Here is a 19,652-nt window from a genome sequence, read left to right as displayed (position 1 = left end):
TCAGAGAAAGACCTTCCGTCGGTTCAAATGTTGTTGATGTTCTGTGTTCTGGAAGGGTCTTTCCGTTTAACTCCGTAGTCACTGGCAAAGAAGTTTGGTAAACAGTCCATGTGGAGCGTTAAGTGCTACCAGCTGAATTGCAGCTTTCTCAGCTCAGCAGTCTCTTAACGCCTGCTTGTGTACCGAGCTGCATTTTTACTGAGGAATCACCACGGGGTTCCACCCATTCCCATCCCAAACTCGTGCATATTTCACTGGCATATCGCCATATGCTGTTGCTACATCACGTCACATTATATCAAGTCTACTGTGGCCTTCTGTTGTTCCCTCATCATCACAATATTATTAGTGACCTCACTGTTACGCCCCCTCCTTTTTTTTTTTTTTTTTTACCTCATCTAATGTAATTCCAATGAGCCCTTTTATTTTTAAGTGTGCTCAGAAGAAAGAAAAAAGTACAAAAAAATCTTCCACTTTGTTAAACACGAAACAAAGATCCATTGTAGCTATACAGGTACACCTGGTTTGCTGAAATATGTGTACAATTGTTTATTACACTGTCTGAAGTTGGTTATTGTATTTTTCACAATGATTTAAAAAAGGAGTGTTTATTTTTTGCCTGATGTTGATGAACCGCTGTTTCCTTACCTCTCCTGTAAGTTATTTGTATGCAGTGTTTAGCAAATACTTTAGAAAACATTTAAAGAAGTGGAAATTAGGAGCATTTGATCAATTTGTATTTATTTATTTTACCATTTTGCTAAATAAAATAAGAAAAAATAAAACTTTGGACCTCTCCCCTCTTCATTTCACACAATGGTCATAATGTTGAGACATTAATCTTTTTCCTGCAGTATGAATTTTTCAGATCAGTTTCAGGTTCCATTTTTTTATGGTCAAAAATCTTACCTTGGCCAGGAATATTTCTGTGATGAGCATTGCTGACTGAGCATGATTTGCCATGAGCATGGTTGGATATGCGTATGATTGGGTGTGAGCATGATTGGGTATGTGCATGATTGGGTATGCGTATGATTGGGTATGTGCATGATTGGATATGCGTATGAATGGGTGTGAGCATGATTGGGTATGTGCATGATTGGATATGCGTATGATTAAGTGTGAGCATGATTGGGAGTGAGCATTATTGGGTATGTGCATGATTGGATATGCGTATGAATGGGTGTGAGCATTATTGGGAGTGAGCATGATTGGCTATGTGCATGATTGGATATGCGCATGATTGGGTGTGAGCATGATTGGGAGTGAGCATGATTGGGAGTGAGCATGATTGGGTATGTGCATGATTGGGTATGTGCATGATTGGATATGTGCATGATTGGATATGTGTATGATTAAGTGTGAGCATGATTGGGAGTGAGCATTATTGGGTATGTGCATGATTGGGTATGTGCATGATTGGATATGTGTATGATTAAGTGTGAGCATGATTGGGAGTGAGCATTATTGGGTATGTGCATGATTGGGTATACGTATGATTGGGTATGCGTATGATTGGGTATGTGCATGATTGGATATGCGTATGAATGGGTGTGAGCATGATTGGGTATGTGCATGATTGGATATGCGTATGATTAAGTGTGAGCATGATTGGGAGTGAGCATTATTGGGTATGTGCATGATTGGATATGCGTATGAATGGGTGTGAGCATTATTGGGAGTGAGCATGATTGGCTATGTGCATGATTGGATATGCGCATGATTAAGTGTGAGCATGATTGGGAGTGAGCATTATTGGGTATGTGCATGATTGGGTATGTGCATGATTGGGTATGTGCATGATTGGGTATGCGTATGAATGGGTGTGAGCATGATTGGGTATGTGCATGATTGGATATGCGCATGATTGGGTATGTGCATGATTGGGTATGTGCATGATTGGGTGTGAGCATTATTGGGAGTGAGCATGATTGGCTATGTGCATGATTGGATATGCGCATGATTAAGTGTGAGCATGATTGGGAGTGTGCATTATTGGGTATGTGCATGATTGGGTATGTGCATGATTGGGTATGTGCATGATTGGGTATGCGTATGAATGGGTGTGAGCATGATTGGGTATGAGCATGATTGGGTATGTGCATGATTGGGTATGTGCATGATTGGATATGCGCATGATTGGGAGTGAGCATGATTGGGTATGTGCATGATTGGGTATACGTATGATTGGGTATGTGCATGATTGGGTGTGAGCATGATTGGGAGTGAGCAACAGTGAATAGCAACAGGTACTGTTTAGAGACTTATTTTCATATATCACAGAATGCCACTGTAACTGTAAGAATGAAAAAGATTTGTGCTTCCCATTTTTGTGAGTGAGTAGGGGGTAGAATAGGTGTGCATAGCTGTGTGGAAAATGTGTTTGTCTAGTGCAGCCCCTGGGTCATCAGCACACTGTGTTTCCAGCTGCCCACGGCAGGTCCCAGGTCTGCCTGTGTGTGTGGGTTTGTGTTTTAGTCATCCTCTGATGTGTGTGTGGGTTTGTGTTTTAGTCACCCTCTGCTGTGTTTGTGGGTTTGTGTTTTGGTCATCCTCTGCTGGGCGAGTGGGTTTATGTTTTGGTCTTCCTCTACCTGTGTGCAGGTTTGAGGTTTGGTCATCCTCTGTTGTGTGTGCAGGTTTGTATTTTGGTCATCCTCAGATGTGCGTGTGGGTTTGTGTTTTGGTCATCCTCTGCTGTGCGTGTGGGTTTGTGTTTTGGTCATCCTCTGCTGTGTGAGCAGGTTTGTGTTTTGGTCGTCCTCTGGATTAGTGAAGGATGATGAAAGCTCTTATACAATGCAGGTTTGATTAATTGCCATTTTCTTTATCTATAAACTATTCATTGTCTATTAATGGTTTAGTTTACCTGACCAGCTGTTCACACTTTAGGATCCCAGTGATTAAAAAATGTACCTGCTTTCCGAAGGAATCATTTGCCCTTGAGCACATTACAGAAATATCTGCTGATAATAATAATCTGACTGAAAAAAAATGTCCTGGGATGCTAATATGGGACATTGATTCTTCATGGTGTGCATAGCTATTTCTGACACAATTTGGCCTTAAGAAGGTAAACTATCCCACAGCAAACATTCAAAGTGTCTGATTAATAATAATAAACAATTCAGAGGTTGTAGATTGGAAACCAGCTGGCTCTGTGAGTCCCCAGGGCTGAGTTTGTGGGCCCTTGAGATCCACCGCAGCCAGGCCCCATGCGTGTGAGCTGGCTCAGGGTCTGGCTCACCTGCAGGACACGCGAGCACTTGTCCCTGGTCAGCAGGTGCCTGTAGGCCTCCGCCCTCATTTCCCTCACCAGCAAGGAGACTGCCGTCTCCACCACCCCCCAGCCCGCTGCCACCGACAGCTCGGAGAGGCCACACCTGCCAAGGAAACGCGCCGTTTGAGAAGTAAACCTCACACTTGGGTCAGTCTCACGCCCCTGTTTTCCCCCCACAAAGTGCGCGTGAAGCCTCCTGTCCCATCCGCAACTGCGAGATTCACTGGGGCGCTGTGGGAAATTCACTGGGGCATTGTGGGAGATACACTGGGGCGCTGTGGGAAATTTACTGGGGCACTGTGCGAGATTCACTGGGGCATTGTGGGAGATTTACTGGGGGACTGTGAGATTCAATGTGGCATTGTGGGAGATTTACTGGGGGACTGTGAGATTCACTGGGGCATTGTGGGACATTCACTGGGGCGCTGTGTGAGATTCACTGGGGCATTGTGGGAGATTCACTGGGGGACTGTGTGAGATTCACTGGGGCATTGCTCGAGATTCACTGGGGCATTGTGGGAAATTCACTGGGGCATTGCTCGAGATTCACTGGGGCACTGTGTGAGATTCACTGGGGCATTGTGGGAGATTCACTGGGGCATTGTGGGAGATTCACTGGGGCATTGTGGGAAATTCACTGGGGGACTGTGTGAGATTCACTGGGGCATTGTGGGAGATTCACTGGGAGAATGTGCAAGATTAACTGGGGGAATGTGCGAGATTCACTGGGGCATTGTGGGAGATTCACTGGGGGACTGTTCGAGATTCACTGGGGCATTGTGGGATGTACGAGATTCACTGAGGCACTGTGCGAGATTCACTGGGGAATTGTGCGAGATTCACTGGGGCATTGTGGAAGATTCACTGGGGGAATGTGTGAGATTCACTGGGGCACTGTGGGAAATTCACTGGGGGACTGTGTGAGATTCATTGGGGGACTGCAAGACTTACTGGGGCATTGTGGGATATTCACTGGGGCATTGTGGGATATTCACTGGGGGACTGTGAGATTCACTGGGGCACTGTGGGAAATTCACTGGGGGACTGTGTGAGATTCATTGGGGGACTGCGAGACTTACTGGGGCATTGTGGGATATTCACTGGGGCATTGTGGGATATTCACTTGGGGACTGTGTGAGATTCACTGGGGCACTGTGGGAAATTCACTGGGGGACTGTGTGAGATTCACTGGGGGACTGTGTGAGATTCACTGGGGCACTGTGGGAAATTCACTGGGGGACTGTGTGAGATTCATTGGGGGACTGCGAGATTCACTGGGCATTGGGACTGTTGTGAGATTCGCTGGGGCATGTGGAGATTCACTGGGGGAATGTGTAAGATTCACTGGGGGATTGTCCGAGATTCACTGGGGCATTGTGGGATATACGAGATTCACTGGGGGACTGTGTGAGATTCGCTGGGGCATTGTCGGAGATTCACTGGGGGAATGTGTAAGATTCACTGGGGGATTGTCCGAGATTCACTGGGGCATTGTGGGATATACGAGATTCACTGGGGGACTGTGTGAGATTCGCTGGGGCATTGTGGGATATTCACTGGGGCATTGTGGGATATTCACTGGGGGACTGTGTGAGATTCACTGGGGGACTGTGTGAGATTCGCTGGGGCATTGTCGGAGATTCACTGGGGGAATGTGTAAGATTCACTGGGGGATTGTCCGAGATTCACTGGGGCATTGTGGGATATACGAGATTCACTGGGGGACTGTGTGAGATTCGCTGGGGCATTGTGGGAGATTCACTGGGGCACTGTTGGAGATTCACTGGGGGACTGTGTGAGATTCGCTGGGGCATTGTGGGAGATTCACTGGGGGAATGTGTAAGATTCACTGGGGGATTGTCCGAGATTCACTGGGGCATTGTGGGATATACGAGATTCACTGGGGCATTGTGGGAGATTCACTGGGGGACTGTGCGAGATTCACTGGGGCATTGTGGGATATACGAGATTCACTGGGGCATTGTGGGAGATTCACTGGGGCACTGTGGGAGATTTACTGGGGCATTGTGGGAGATTCAGTGGGGGACTGTGCTTCAAAAAAGGGGCGGCAGCTGACAGCGTTTTTCACAAGTCTAATAAGTTCGACCTGCAAATACAATTATGTGTTCCAAATATAGTGAGAAATTTTACACCAGGACTTACACTTATATTGTGGTAGAATAAACATCACAAGCATTCAAAGAATCTCATACTATGTACATCATAACCATAGCCTGTCACAACCAGAAAGCCTATGTCACCTTATTACATTCTCGACAAACCAGCATGGATGCCAGTCTACAATAGATGCAAAAATATCAACCTACCTGCTAATTCAAACAAACATAAAAAATATGACACAAACATTTGTTTTCACTGTTCACTTCCAAGTAGCTCAAAAAGCATTTGTACAGTAATATTTTCATTGGTTTTACATACGAACAGATAAATTTCACAGAATTTAGTCACCGTTATAAACATAAATATCAGTTTTTTAATATATTGCCAGATGTTCAGGTTGCATGCCCCACAGGAAATAGTTACAACCAAAATTAATAAGTTTGTTTTCTCAGAAAAATCATGTGCAACCTCGAGAACTGCTTTGTCGCTTGCAGTAGTTTTTCTAACAAAGCGAACGCCTCATTCAGAAACAAGAGCAAGGATGCCCAACCCTCTTCCTAGATATCTACTATCCTGTAGGTTTTCACTCCAAGCCCAACAAAGCACATCTCATTCGAAGCTAGAGGTCTCCTTGAGCTGCTCACCTCTGGATTTGGGCACGCCAAATTAGGGTTGAAATGAAAACCTGCAGGATGGCAGATCTCCAGGAATAGGGCTGGGCGGCCCTGATTTAAAGTATGTAACTGGCCACAGAGGTAACAGTAACTGACCGCAGACAGTCGCCATTCCTGCTGGATGTCCTGTTGCCTTTTTCCCCCTCAGCTGGGAATGGCCATTCATATTCCATGCTTGGCTCAATCGCCTCCCACCCTGGGTGATGCTAGCTGCTTTAAAATATTAGTGTTTTGGTGCCCTTTCATGAATGCTCTCCGGATGTAATGCAAAAGGTCAAATGTTAACCTCAGGCTGTTGGCGAGAGTCTGCCCCTCCTCCATCGCCACAACCCGTCCGCTCTAGATATCGCTCTTGTTGGCCACGATTACAGTTTGGACACCTGGTGAAAGGCAGAAGCGCTGTTGAGGGTCCACAGAGAACACTCTCAGAGCTCACACACTCACAGACATCACACTCACAGAACTTAAACACTCACAGACTACACACACACTCAGACATCACACTCACAGAGCTCAAACACTCACAGACTACACACACACTCAGACATCACACTCACAGAGCTCAAACACTCACAGACTACACACACACTCAGACATCACACTCACAGAGCACACACACTCACAGAGCACACATACTCACAGATCACAAACTCTCACAGACATCACACTCACAGAGCACACACACTCACAGAGCACAAACTCTCACAGACATCACACTTACAAAGCACACAATTACAGAGCTAACACACTCACACAGCACACACACACACACTCATGGAGCAGCCAACACTCACAGAACACACACTTACAGACATCACACTCACAGAACACACACACTCATGGAGCAGCTCACACTCACAGAGATCACACTCACAGAGATCACAATCACAGAGCACACACACTCACAGACATCACAATCACAGGGCACCTACACTCACAGAGATCACACTCACAGAGCACACACTCACAGAGCTCACACATTCACAGAGCATCACACACTCACAGAGCTCACACACTCACAGAGCAGCACACACTCACAGAGCTGACACACTCACAGACATCACACTCACATGGCACACACACTCACAGAGCTCACACACTCACAGAGCAGCTCACACTCATAGAGCACACACACTCACAGAGCTCACACACACTCAGAGCACACACACTGAGAGAGCTCACACACTCACAGAGCAGCTCACACTCACAGAGCTCACACACTCACAGAGCAGCTCACACTCATAGAGCACACACACTCACAGAGCACACACACTCATAGAGCACACACTCACAGACATCACACTCACAGAGCAGCACACACTCACAGAGCTCACACTCACAGAGCAGCACACACTCACAGAGCACACACTCACAGAGCAGCTCACACTCACAGAGCTCACACACTCACAGAGCAGCACACACTCACAGAGCTCACACACTCACAGAGCAGCTCACACTCACAGAGCACACACTCACAGAGCAGCTCACACTCACAGAGCTCACATACTCACAGAGCAGCTCACACACTCACAGAGCTCACATACTCACAGAGCAGCACACACTCACAGAGCAGCACACATTCACAGAGCAGCTCACACACTCACAGAGCAGCTCACACTCACAGAGCTCACACACTCACAGAGCAGCTCACACTCACAGAGCACACACTCACAGAGCAGCTCACACACTCACAGAGCAGCACACACTCACAGAGCACACACTCACAGAGAAGCTCACACACTCACAGAGCAGCACACACTCACAGAGCAGCTCACACACTCACAGAGCAGCACACACTCACAGAGCACACACACTCACAGAGCAGCTCACACTCACAGAGCACACACTCACAGAGCAGCTCACACTCACAGAGCACACACACTCACAGAGCTCACACACTCACAGAGCACACACTCACAGAGCAGCACACACTCACAGAGCAGCTCACACTCACAGAGCAGCTCACACTCACAGAGCTCACACACTCACAGAGCAGCTCACACTCACAGAGCACACACTCACAGAGCAGCTCACACTCACAGAGCACACACTCACAGAGCAGCACACACTCACAGAGCAGCACACACTCACAGAGCAGCTCACACTCACAGAGCACAAACTCTCACAGAGCTCACATACTCACAGAGCAGCTCACATACTCACAGAGCAGCTCACACTCACAGAGCACACACTCACAGAGCTCACACACTCACAGAGCAGCACACACTCACAGAGCACACACACTCACAGCTATTTTCCCATCCTCGTCCGCATGCATTATTCTGCCTCCATATTTTTTAAGGGTGTACAATCTTATCCAAAAATGGCCGATGTGGGTGCAGGTTTTGGTTTTAGGCCAGCACTACAACACCAGATTAAACTATTTAACTAATCATGGTCTTCAATCATGACCTTAAGTAGAATTGGGTGTCTTACAGCTAGGCTAAAACAAAAACTTGCATTCACACTGGCCATTTTCAAGTAAGATTGGACAATCCTGATATATTTAAGCATGGTTTTTTAAATTGTAATTAGAGTAACTGTTGCCATGGTCCACATAGGCTATTTTCTTGTCATTTTTATTTTTAAAGTGTCTCTGTAATTTTTCACTTCAGGTGGATTTAGCGACATACTGGGGGCACTGGTTGTCCCAACAGTTTGTTATTGAGCAACGTACCAAACTTAATGTCAAAATGTCAACACGTGTTTACATAAGTTTTAGGCCTACTGTTAGAAACATAACCGCAACAAATGGGAAGGCTAACGTTTGGTACCAAGATGACGTAAGTACATACACTCCCTTTCACTATTTTTATCCGCATCTCTGTAAAAGTAAGAATGGGCAGAGAATACGTTAGGTATCGATGCGAGACTGTTAGGCTAAGCGTGCCTTCTGATCATCGGGGTTTCCTTTTTTTGGTCACTTCAGCTGGTGGGTTATTATCTGAAGAAGGTGTTCTTTTCATTGATTTTTCAGCCATTTCAAATTTGTAGGCCTAAGCAACCAAAACTAGCGCTTTCAACCATCGGTGTTTCCCTTCCGCAGCCTTCTTTAGACGTCAGCAGAGATCTGGAGGAGGGTTTCTGGTTTTAATGCCCATGCTCTTCCGCATTCGTCATGCAATGGTCCGTGCATGCCTCATCAAATCTGAATACGTGGCAGAAGTATCGCACCTGACACCACCAGTGGAAGGAGCAGTACGCAAATGCATTGAATCAATATTGCTACAAAAATTCCATTACAAGAAGGTATCAAATATGTTATTTTTTTACGTAACAAAATTACAGATTGACAGTTGAATCATACCTGATGCGGTAGTAAACAACAAAATGTCAGGGGCCATGTAAAAATCTTCTGGGGAAAACAAGAACATCACTGTTATTTACTGGGTGCTGACAAGAGCCAATCAGCAGCAAGGCTGTGCAGCTTCCCTGTGATTGCAAAAACAAATCACATGATCACATAGAAGCTCTACTAACTTTATGCTGATTGGCTGTCTTTTTAACACCCAGTAGATATCATTGATTTTTTATTTTTTATTTTTTGATCTCAGAAGCATTTCACATGGCCCCAGACTTTTACTACTGCATTGGGTATGATTAAAGAAAAAAAAAAGATGAAAGATCACCAATATGTGGCGGTTCTTCGACGAGTAAAAAAATGTGATTTGGTGTATCGTGCAGCCCTGCTAAAAACTGGACTGATTTACATGTGAGGGAATGCCATTACTGGACCTTGCCAAGCCATTTCCACCACCGCATGGAAAGCACTTCAGTTAAAATTCCTTACAAGGGTACGGATGTGTCGTCTAGTATGGCACAGAGCTTCCTTGTGCTCTCAGACACTACACAGTCAAATATCCAAGAGCCAGCCTTGACCCATAGACCCACTATGCACTCGGCCACATGAAATGGCCGCCAATGCAGCCATCAGCATCACTACCACAGCTGCCGGCCTCCTGGGGAGGACTGCAGAGGAACGAGCAAAGACTGGCCTCCTCACCCACAGTCTGCTCGACGAGGTCGAACTGCCTCTTCAGACGCGAGGCAGACTCAAAGCTGCAGTGGTCTGTGATGGCGTACACAAGGAGAAATCCCTCTCCCCATTTAATGGAGCTCTCAACGGAACTGTCTGCAGGCCCCTCACACTAACAAACACAGACAGACAGACGGACAGACAGACAGACAGACGGGCAGACAGACAGATGGGCAGACAGACAGACAGATGGGCAGACAGACAGACAGATGGGCAGACAGACGAACGGACAGGCAGACAGACGGACGGACAGGCAGACAGACGGGCAGACAGACAGACAGACAGACGGGCAGACAGACAGATGGGCGGACAGACAGGCGGGCAGACAGACGAACGGACAGGCAGGCAGACAGACGGACGGACAGGCAGACAGACGGACAGACAGAGAACGCAAGGCTTATCTTTTGGTGAGAAAGGATCAGTTTCTCATTTCAGCTGAGAGAGATGTGCTATTACAAAGGCTTTCTGACTGCAGGGTTTAGAGCAGGCCCTGCTCAGCTTTGATGAGTGGAGAAGTTCTCCAGCTTTTGATGTCATACAGCATATCTGTTACATCTGCTTCCAGTCTATCCACAGTTCATAACAGACGTCAAAGCATAGTAAAATACAGCCTGGTCTCGAGCTGTGTTCTTACCGCGGAGTATCATCTTCAAGTAACAGGAAACAAGCGATACAAAGGTTTGCATGAAACGAGAAACAGGCCACAAGAAAGACCAATGCAACTTGAGAAATGACAGAGTAACCAGAATCCCAACTGTGAACCAATAATTTAATTCCACTGAAACACAAAATATTTACCTTGTTAGATGTGTCCAGTATCTCCAAATCAATCACATCTTTGTCCACAATTTTCTGACACCTGTAGATTACTTCTATGCAACAAAGACAGAGAAATAGCAGCCATCTTTATAAGGTTAAGTGTTGTCTTGGCAATCTGCTTATAAAGCTAAACTGTGTTCACTTAATATGTTTTACAAGGCTAAGCTGTGTGCTGGCATAACTACAGTAAAATGTGGTTCAATTTCTCTTTACCCTTTCTGTGGTCACACTCGCCAATGAAACGCTGGGTGATGAATCACACACAGGGCTGAATGAAACCGAACAGAATGTGTCTTGGGGAGTGCATTGAGGCCCATTACATTTTAAATGTAAAAGGTATGGTTTGGAAAACAAAGGTATAACATATTTTTTACTTCAATTGTTAAAAGTGTTTGGGGACGGGAATTTGGTTTCAAACTTCTTTTCCCAGGTACTATGATCCCTTTATTTTCCCCGTCATGGTGTCATTATGCACAACTAGTTCTCTCTCGTACCAATGAAAATATCAAATTTTTATTTTAATAAATGCGCCTAATTTATCATCATTCCTCTGCCCGTCTTCCCACAGTTCCTTCGTCCGAGGACCACCAGTTTAGCCCGGGCCAGTTTCCTCGTTGGTCCACAGTCGGTCATGTCTTGGCAGTACTAAGGAAACGTTGGCTTTTAAATAGTTTCTCTCACACAAATGTTTTACACCATTTCTGCGGGATGAAAAAAAATGCTATGATCACAAATACATTTGTAGATGCACATCAGCATTTTGATTTGTTCCGTATCATTTTCTTTGAAGCGCGTGGCACATCCACGGGTGACGATAAAAGGTTAAATTATGTGAAAACAGATTCATAACTGGATTACCATGTTGTTTTCTTAAGTATCACTAACTAGATTTAAATAAAGAAAAAATAACGGACTCGCAGTAAAAACTGGATAAAAAATCTCAAATACATTTACTTCTTACGTTGTTGGGGATGTTATATTTGCTCACATCTAATTTAGAAAAAAAAAAAAAAACTATATCGCGTGAACATTGCTGCATAATCCTGGACTTGATTCGTAGCCGGATACTATATTTTGTTCCTTATCCTTAAATGTCGATGTGGAATTCGCGAGCGATAAGACATTTCAAGTCGCCATCTCCATTCATCTGTACCGAATTTCCCACACATAACGGCAGCCGTGGTAATGATAATCGGCGCTTGCTCATTTCCGTTATTTTAACTTCTTCCCCAGCCACTTTCCATTGGTCCCATTCAGATTTCCTTTTGCAGAAGCCCCTTTTTCCAGGTCTCATTACTCAGCTCTCTGCTGTGCGGTGAACCCGGTCTGCATTGAACTACAGTAGCATAAACGCTTTCGTCGGAAAATGGGTAACATATTAATAAATAACATGTTGGGAAAAATATTTCTAAACATAATCATTTATGTTCGCCTTGGGTCGCAGTGAGTGTCCTCTGGTCACTAACACGGTCATGAGAAAAGTGTTCAAAAGCTGTGAACTGGAAAACAATTACTCCATCAAAGAACCAAAGATGGCAGCAATTCCCTCTTAATTTATGGCAGGCCTACTCAGAGTGTGTTTGAGATATTTTTTCATCAGGAAACTGAACTACAACAGACAAATTGACCTTTAAGTGCCCCCTGGATGGTCAAAGTTTCCATCCAACAATACACTTCTCTACACATTCAGCCCGGAGTTAATTAAGTTACATCGTTGTGCAGCGTAGAAAATGACATACCTTTATTAAAAAAAATAAAAACGCAGGTAATTAATCAAATGCATGCCTAGTTAATATGGTGCTCTTCAAAACAAAACAAAAATTTCAAACAATTTCCAGGTTTCTTTTTTTTTGGGGGGGGGGTGTGGTAGGTATTATGAGAAAAAGTTTGTCACACATGCTGACCCCAGAGCATTCAATACACATGGATGTTCCCTGTGTCCATTTTCAGTCACTAATACATCAGTATGACTGGCCACCATCCAGAATGGGGCATGAAATTCCTAGCTCAGTGACAACAAACCCTGTTCCTGGAGATCTACCCTCCTGTAGGTTTTCATTTAAACCTTGATTTGGCACACCTGACTCTGCTAATTAGCAGCGCATCAAAGCTCCCTTGCTGTTGAATGAGCCTGGTTGGGCTTACAGTGCAAACCTACAGGACGGCAGATCTGCAGGAACAGGGCTGGCCCCGCCGGCCTAGCTGAAGTGGTTGAGTATGAGCTCCTGGCGGATGCGGAAGGCCTCAGAGTCCAGGGAGTCCATCTGCTCGCAGGCTTCCTCGGCCTGGTCGGGGGTCTCGGTCCTCTCGAAGGTCCAGGCGTCCAGGCCGGACTGCAGCGAAACGTTGTGCAGCACGCAGCAGGCCAGGATGATGCGCGCGCACTTCTCCGGCGAGTACTGCAGGTAGCCCTTGGACCCGTCCAGGCACCGGAAGCGCGTCTGAATGGCCCGGAACGTTCTGTCCACGATCTCGTGTGTGGCCGTGTGAGCCAGGTTGTAGCGGTAATCGGCAGGGGTTTCTGGGCACTGTAGGGGCGTCATCAACCACTTCCTCAGAGGGTACTGGTTGTCACCTGCAGGACCCAGCATAATTACACCTCAAATAGGTTGAAGACATGCCCACAGCAAGTCTATCTTCCTGATAATAAATACAGTATCAGAATCATGGCAGGTCACAGAGCAGACAATGGATTAACACAAATACAAGACAAATGGACATATAGTCGTAGGGACAACATGAGTAGACGGTGAAACGGGATGCTTGTGCTTACCCAATAGCCAGCCTTCCTGGTTATCCTGGTCTTCAAAGAACCTACTCACGGAGGATTGCTGGAATATTACATTATCCTGTAAACTGCCTGGCCAATGCGTCTCTGCGCTAAGCAGCAGTCCCCTTGAATCGCACACGAGTTGGCAATTAATGGAGTGAAATCCCTTCTTATTCACGAAAGAGAGGTCCTCGGCATTGGGCGCTTTTATCGCGATATGGGCACAGTCTATCACTCCCACAACGTTAGGCATTCCGGCTACCCTGTAAAACTCTTCTTTTGACTGCTGTTTAGTGGCATCGTCCCGTGTGAATCCAATAAACTCGGAAGCCTTTTCGACCAGCGCTTTTGTCACGTTCGTAACGCAGCGACTCATGGAGGCTTGACTGATTCCGATGGCATCTCCCATTCGCGTCTGGAAAGACCCCGATGTGTAAAAACCTAAGGCAGCGAGTATTTGTACGTCGGGACTGATTGCTCGAGACCTTTGGGTACGCCGTGACAACGTGTCACCCAGCAGCTCCACCAAGTAGTATATGAATTCCCGCGGGAAGCCAAATGTTGTCAATAAAAACTCATCAGATACAGTTTCTATATCAAACCTATCCAGGGTCTTGTGCCCACGACCGTGCAACAGGAGGTCACAATCCAGGATAGCTATAGGAATTGCCATTTTAAATAATATTGCAAGTCAGTCTGTGAAACGCGGACGAGATGCAGGTTACCCTAATTTAGGGAGAAGTATAAATTAAAACATTCAACGTTTGTTGCTTTTTGCAGCTAACATTATACTATGATATATCAACGAGAGATCACTAAATTGCCATACTACGAATATCAGCACGCTAGCTGAAAAAAATGTAGAAAGAAAGCTAGATAGCTAATAATAATTCATTTGAAATCGACTTTAGACTACCATTCGTATATAATTCGCTGCAATCAAAACAGACTATGATAACGTCGCTTAGCCAACGTTAGCTATGTGTGTTACTGCTATCTAACGTTACTATACACAAGTTAGCCACCTTTATAATGTAGCCAACCAGTTGTCGGTTAACAAAGCACTAGATTATAAAACAACCGATACAGAAAAGTTACTTTGGTGGCAAGCTAGTGAGCATGATAAATGAGTCCGTTCGACATTTAAAAAGTAGCACTAGATACCTAGCCAAACGTTACCCTGAAACAAGACGGCAATCAAAACACTGTGATGAAATAATACATTCTCTAATTACACTTATTTGCCTAACAATTTGTGGTCTATTATCATTATTGTTACCACTGTTTACAAGATAGCTAACGACAGCTAGTAGTTTCTTTAGTCTAAATTGGAATTATAAATGCTAACGAGCGAGCTTTGCAACCCGCAGTGCTGTGAAGCTCGGAAAGGTTCACCTTCCTGTGTAACCCATGAGCAACAAATTCAAAATAAAAGCGCAAGACGTTCTAAATTTGACAGATTGGACTCAAGACCAAAGAACACGGTTAAAAAACCGTGAATATGATGTGATTGATGTAACATACATATATTTCAATATACACAAGTTGTTATTGGGCAACAAAAGTCTCTAATACCCATCTACACCATTTCATTATGTATTTGTAGTATGTCAAATGGTATTGCCTGTGAGAATTTAATGACTTAAAATTGACTAACACCCGACTAAAACTAAAAACTTGAATCTGTCCACTGTCCTGGAGATCTACCCTCATGTTTTCATGTCTACCATAATTTGGCTCGCCTGATTCTATTAATTAGCATTTCAACTACTTCTCTAGTTTATTTAACCTTTATTTAACCAGGTTAGTCTCATTGAGATTAGAGATCTCTTTTTCAAGAGAGACCTGGCCAAGAAAGCAGCAGTTGATTACAGACACAGCAAAATTTCAACATCCAGCATACTATAAAAGCAGACAAACAGCAATGTTCAAAGTTCTAGTTATTCAATGAGAAGGCATGCTTTGTTAGGGTTGGCATGACAACTTATAGGAAGACCTCCAGAAACAGGGTTGGGTAGCCCTGATTTAGCATTTTCCTTCTAGGAAGAAAGTTATACATAATCTTTATCTGGATGGTGCCTAATGTAGAGTCTACTGTGTTATGAATCAAGTTAAACACTTTGTTCCTGGGAGTAGGAGTATGAAATTGAAAATCTTCCAGTTTATGCAAATTCTTAGCATGTAAGAAGCTATTCATATTTACTAATCTGTGGTCTAGAGATTTATTTATTTAACGTTGTTTATGTTAATCCCTGCGATTATTATAGCTGGTGCTTGCCCATTGTTACTTCGTATTTTTGAGAAATAACTGCACATCGTTACCTATTAAAATTTAAGTCCTGTAAAAATACACATAATAAACTGTATAAATAAATAAACCAACATCATACATACACATTTAGTAATACTAATACAGGCTTATTTACTGTATCAACTTTAAGACAAGCATCACGCTCGTAATTATCTCATCGTGACCCATTAAAGCCAATGGCGCAGATGTTGCTTCATACTTTCAAATTGCTTTCCCAACGGCTATTGTGCATCCTGCGACTTGAGTTACAACAGTGAATATGTACAGATTCCTAGACGTGCTGTTAGGGACCACCCTTTCTCATATTAACCTCAAATACGCAAGACAGGACACTTATTCAGTATGCTAGCAAATTTATGTTAAGTTCCATTCATTTATATAGGGTTATAAATATACATACACACACACATTCACAAAGGCACTCTCACACACACGCACACATACACATAAATACACTCATTCTCTTGCACGCACACACTCAATACACAGTCACACACACATTCACACAAACGCAGACACACACACATTATTTTACCCATACACACACGCACCCATGTGCACACACACACATACTCATGCACTCAATCATACTCTCACACATGCACACACTCATACATGCGTGCACACGCACACACACACACACACAATCTCTTACTCATACACACACGCAACCCGGGCATACACATACTCATGCACTCACACACATACACACACATGTTCACATCCACAGTCACTCCCACAAACGTACGCATGCATACACACACATTCACAAATTCACGCACACAAACACAATCTCACCCAATCACACATTCACACACACACACACACACGTCGACACATTTCAACCTTCCTTACTTGACCAATGCCTTACCAGTGCAATTTCAGCTGTGCCCAATATTAACCTCAGTACAGCTTAACCCCTGTACATAAGAGTATGATTTTTTAGCAGGTTCAGGTTAAGCACTTGCTGTCTAAATGTGATATAATTTTGTTTTACATTTTAATACATTTATATTGCGAATGTTCATGGTGTGTTTATGTACTTTTGATTATTAAAACATGAATATAACATTGAGAGTAATAATGGCAAAAGATGGCAGGGTAAAATGTTTTTGAAGTAATAATTCTGCATCTTTGTTAAAAGAAGCCGGTGGCAAACTCCTCCACTTAAATGTGCATTTTACTAGTTTTTACAGTTGCTTTCATTCATTTTCACAAGAGTTCCAATGTGCAAATTTCTGTGGGCAAATGCAGCTGATAGGGAGAATGCAGAATGATCACTGCAGTGTACTTATTTCATTTCATTACTGTAAACAATGATGGATTGAGTTTCCTTATTATGTTATGATTATTTTTTTGTTTTTTTTGCTTTAATTTTCTGTATTTTCAGACAATACTATGCAATGATTAAACCTGAATTATAAAAATATAATGTTTCGCTGTTGTGATTTATTATTGTGTGATATACTGAACTTCTGTGACACAGTAGTACTTATTTCATATTCTGTATGGGATTATGTTTGGGCTCAATATGAGTAGATCAGCATAGGTCTAAAATCTGCAGTTGAAGCAATGACATCCATCTACAGTAGTGGAAATAAAATACGTTATAAGAAAAGTTGTGTAGTGTCCGATGAATGCTTGCTTCTGTTACTGTAGTGTAACCACAATTCAATACATTACAAAAAGTCACTGCTTGTCTACTGAGCTGGTATGTTTATGTTACCTCTCAAATAAATGGTTTTCCTGTAGGTTTGAACCTGGATCTGCTGCACATCAGTTGAATGGATTAGACCACTAAGCCAAAATCAGGGCAGAAGTGTGGTTTGCATGACATCCAGCCACTGAGATGTTCCTGAGACCCTATAGTTTTTTTCATTTTTTCAGATGCATTTCTAATATCTGCAGTCACACATTACAAATGCATTACAGTATGTTATGATTGCTTTGGCTCAATGTGGAAAACTCAATTTGCCAAACTGACTGGCAAAATTCTTACCCTAAAACACTAATTGCAGTACCTACCAACAAAGTGAACAACTCTAAATCACACTCAGTTTTCACAATACAGTCGTCTCATATTAGTACAATGTTCTAATGCTTATTGCTAGACATGCAGATTGTGAAATGAAGTCAAGATGTTTGCAGTCCTGTCTCGTCACTTCCAGCAACATTGCCCAGGTGAGTCGCATTGCAGCACGATTGGTAATCCCAACATAAAAGGCTGTTTTACAGCACTACATTCAGCAGTGTCTGACAACATGGAGCAGCCCAATGCAGTTGGTACTGATGGACGGGTCGTGGTTGTGGCTGAGGTTGTGGTCAAGCAGGTAGAAGCAATGCTGCTGTATTGAATGAATTTAGAGCCACAGTGATTGACCATGTCATAAATCCAGGCATACCGATGGGAGAAGCTGGAAGGATTGTAAGGCCAAACTTAAAAATGTCAGCAGTGTCATCTAATAAGAGCTTTTGGACTGAACATTGATAAGTCAATAATTTACTGCAAAACAGAGTGATACAGTAATTACTTTACAGAATTGTTGCGTTGCTGTCATTTTATATTATTTCTGTTCCGTGACGAGCCTGTAAGCCATGCTAATCATTTTTATTAGAGACCGCGCAACTCTGTTTTTCCAAAATGCCGGCTTATTCCACATGGGGTAAACTTGCGTTTGTGTTAGGTATTCCTGTGGCAATGTCTGTTCTGTCTGTTCTGATAATGTGATTATTTTTCTTCTATCAGATAAGGCCTGCTGGTGCAAGTTTGTAATGTTGCATTTGTATATGTTATTTTTACTGTTTACGTGTCAAATGTCTAGAGTGTGAATGTTTATGTTTAAATGATTGGTTGAATAACACACATCCATTCCAATCTGTTTGAAATGACACAAATTCTGCCTCGTCTGTTCAAACATAAGACTTTTTTTTTTACTCTACATATTGTTTATGCCCTGCACCTGAACAAATGGGATGTGCTCATTCTACTGTACCATCTCCTTTGTAAGCTAAGTTCCTTTCAGCTGACTACATCAGAATCTGTACTACTGGCGTTTTATGAGAGCTTAAAATGTACAACATTGTTTATCAGAAATTATATCTGAGTGGGTAAATTGTTGGATATGCTGTAGAACATAGATTGTCATTGATTTATAAATATACCAGTATATCCTGGGCTTTCATTGATGGTTTAATTGTGGTACATATAGCAGTGGCCTGATATGCATTCTATGTTTGCAGTTTGCTTCTACCTGACTCTTTATGGAGCACAATCTGTGTTTCTTCTTTGGGGTCATTAGCATATGCATCATTTAATTCTTGGATTTTTTGTTCCAGATTGTTTTCAAATTTTTTATCTTTTTTTTTCTTCTATGATGAGTAGGATATGATTTCGCCCCTCAGTACTGCTTTGCTTGTTTTCCATAGTAATATGGGTGAGATTTCTGGAGGATCGTTTATCTCCAATGGAGGATGTCCACTCTCTTTTGAAGAATGAGTCAAAATCAACATCTTTAAGCAGAGATGTGTTGAAGCGCTACCCGGGGGCAGACTGTTTGGGTTGTTTACTATTTAAGGTGAAGGAGACAGGGGCGTGGTCACTGATTATGATAGGGTGAATTTTGGAATCAGAGATATCTGAT

The 19,652-nt window shown here is 43.5% G+C and overlaps 2 protein-coding genes across 2 annotated transcripts; both read right to left on the bottom strand.

Annotated features, from left to right (window-relative positions):
• Positions 1 to 3,127: 3,127 nt before the first annotated feature.
• Positions 3,128 to 12,503, bottom strand: zgc:110699 (uncharacterized protein LOC325371 homolog). The gene is given in 6 exon segments (XM_064313756.1): positions 3,128 to 3,383; positions 6,362 to 6,455; positions 10,079 to 10,207; positions 10,891 to 10,983; positions 11,144 to 11,197; positions 11,482 to 12,503. Coding segments are annotated over 6 exon segments (708 nt in total). The 5' UTR covers positions 11,564 to 12,503.
• Positions 12,504 to 12,654: 151 nt separating this feature from the next.
• Positions 12,655 to 15,110, bottom strand: harbi1 (harbinger transposase derived 1). Its single transcript, XM_064312812.1, has 2 exons — positions 13,704 to 15,110; positions 12,655 to 13,505 (listed from the first exon to the last, which is right to left on the bottom strand). Exons 1-2 carry the CDS (start codon positions 14,371 to 14,373, stop codon positions 13,129 to 13,131), a joined length of 1,047 nt encoding a protein of 348 aa, XP_064168882.1. The 5' UTR covers positions 14,374 to 15,110; the 3' UTR covers positions 12,655 to 13,128.
• Positions 15,111 to 19,652: the final 4,542 nt, after the last annotated feature.

This window comes from Anguilla rostrata, chromosome 16 (genome assembly GCF_018555375.3).
Source record: "Anguilla rostrata isolate EN2019 chromosome 16, ASM1855537v3, whole genome shotgun sequence".
Taxonomy (NCBI): domain Eukaryota; kingdom Metazoa; phylum Chordata; class Actinopteri; order Anguilliformes; family Anguillidae; genus Anguilla; species Anguilla rostrata.
This window is presented reverse-complemented; position numbering and strand designations above follow the sequence as displayed.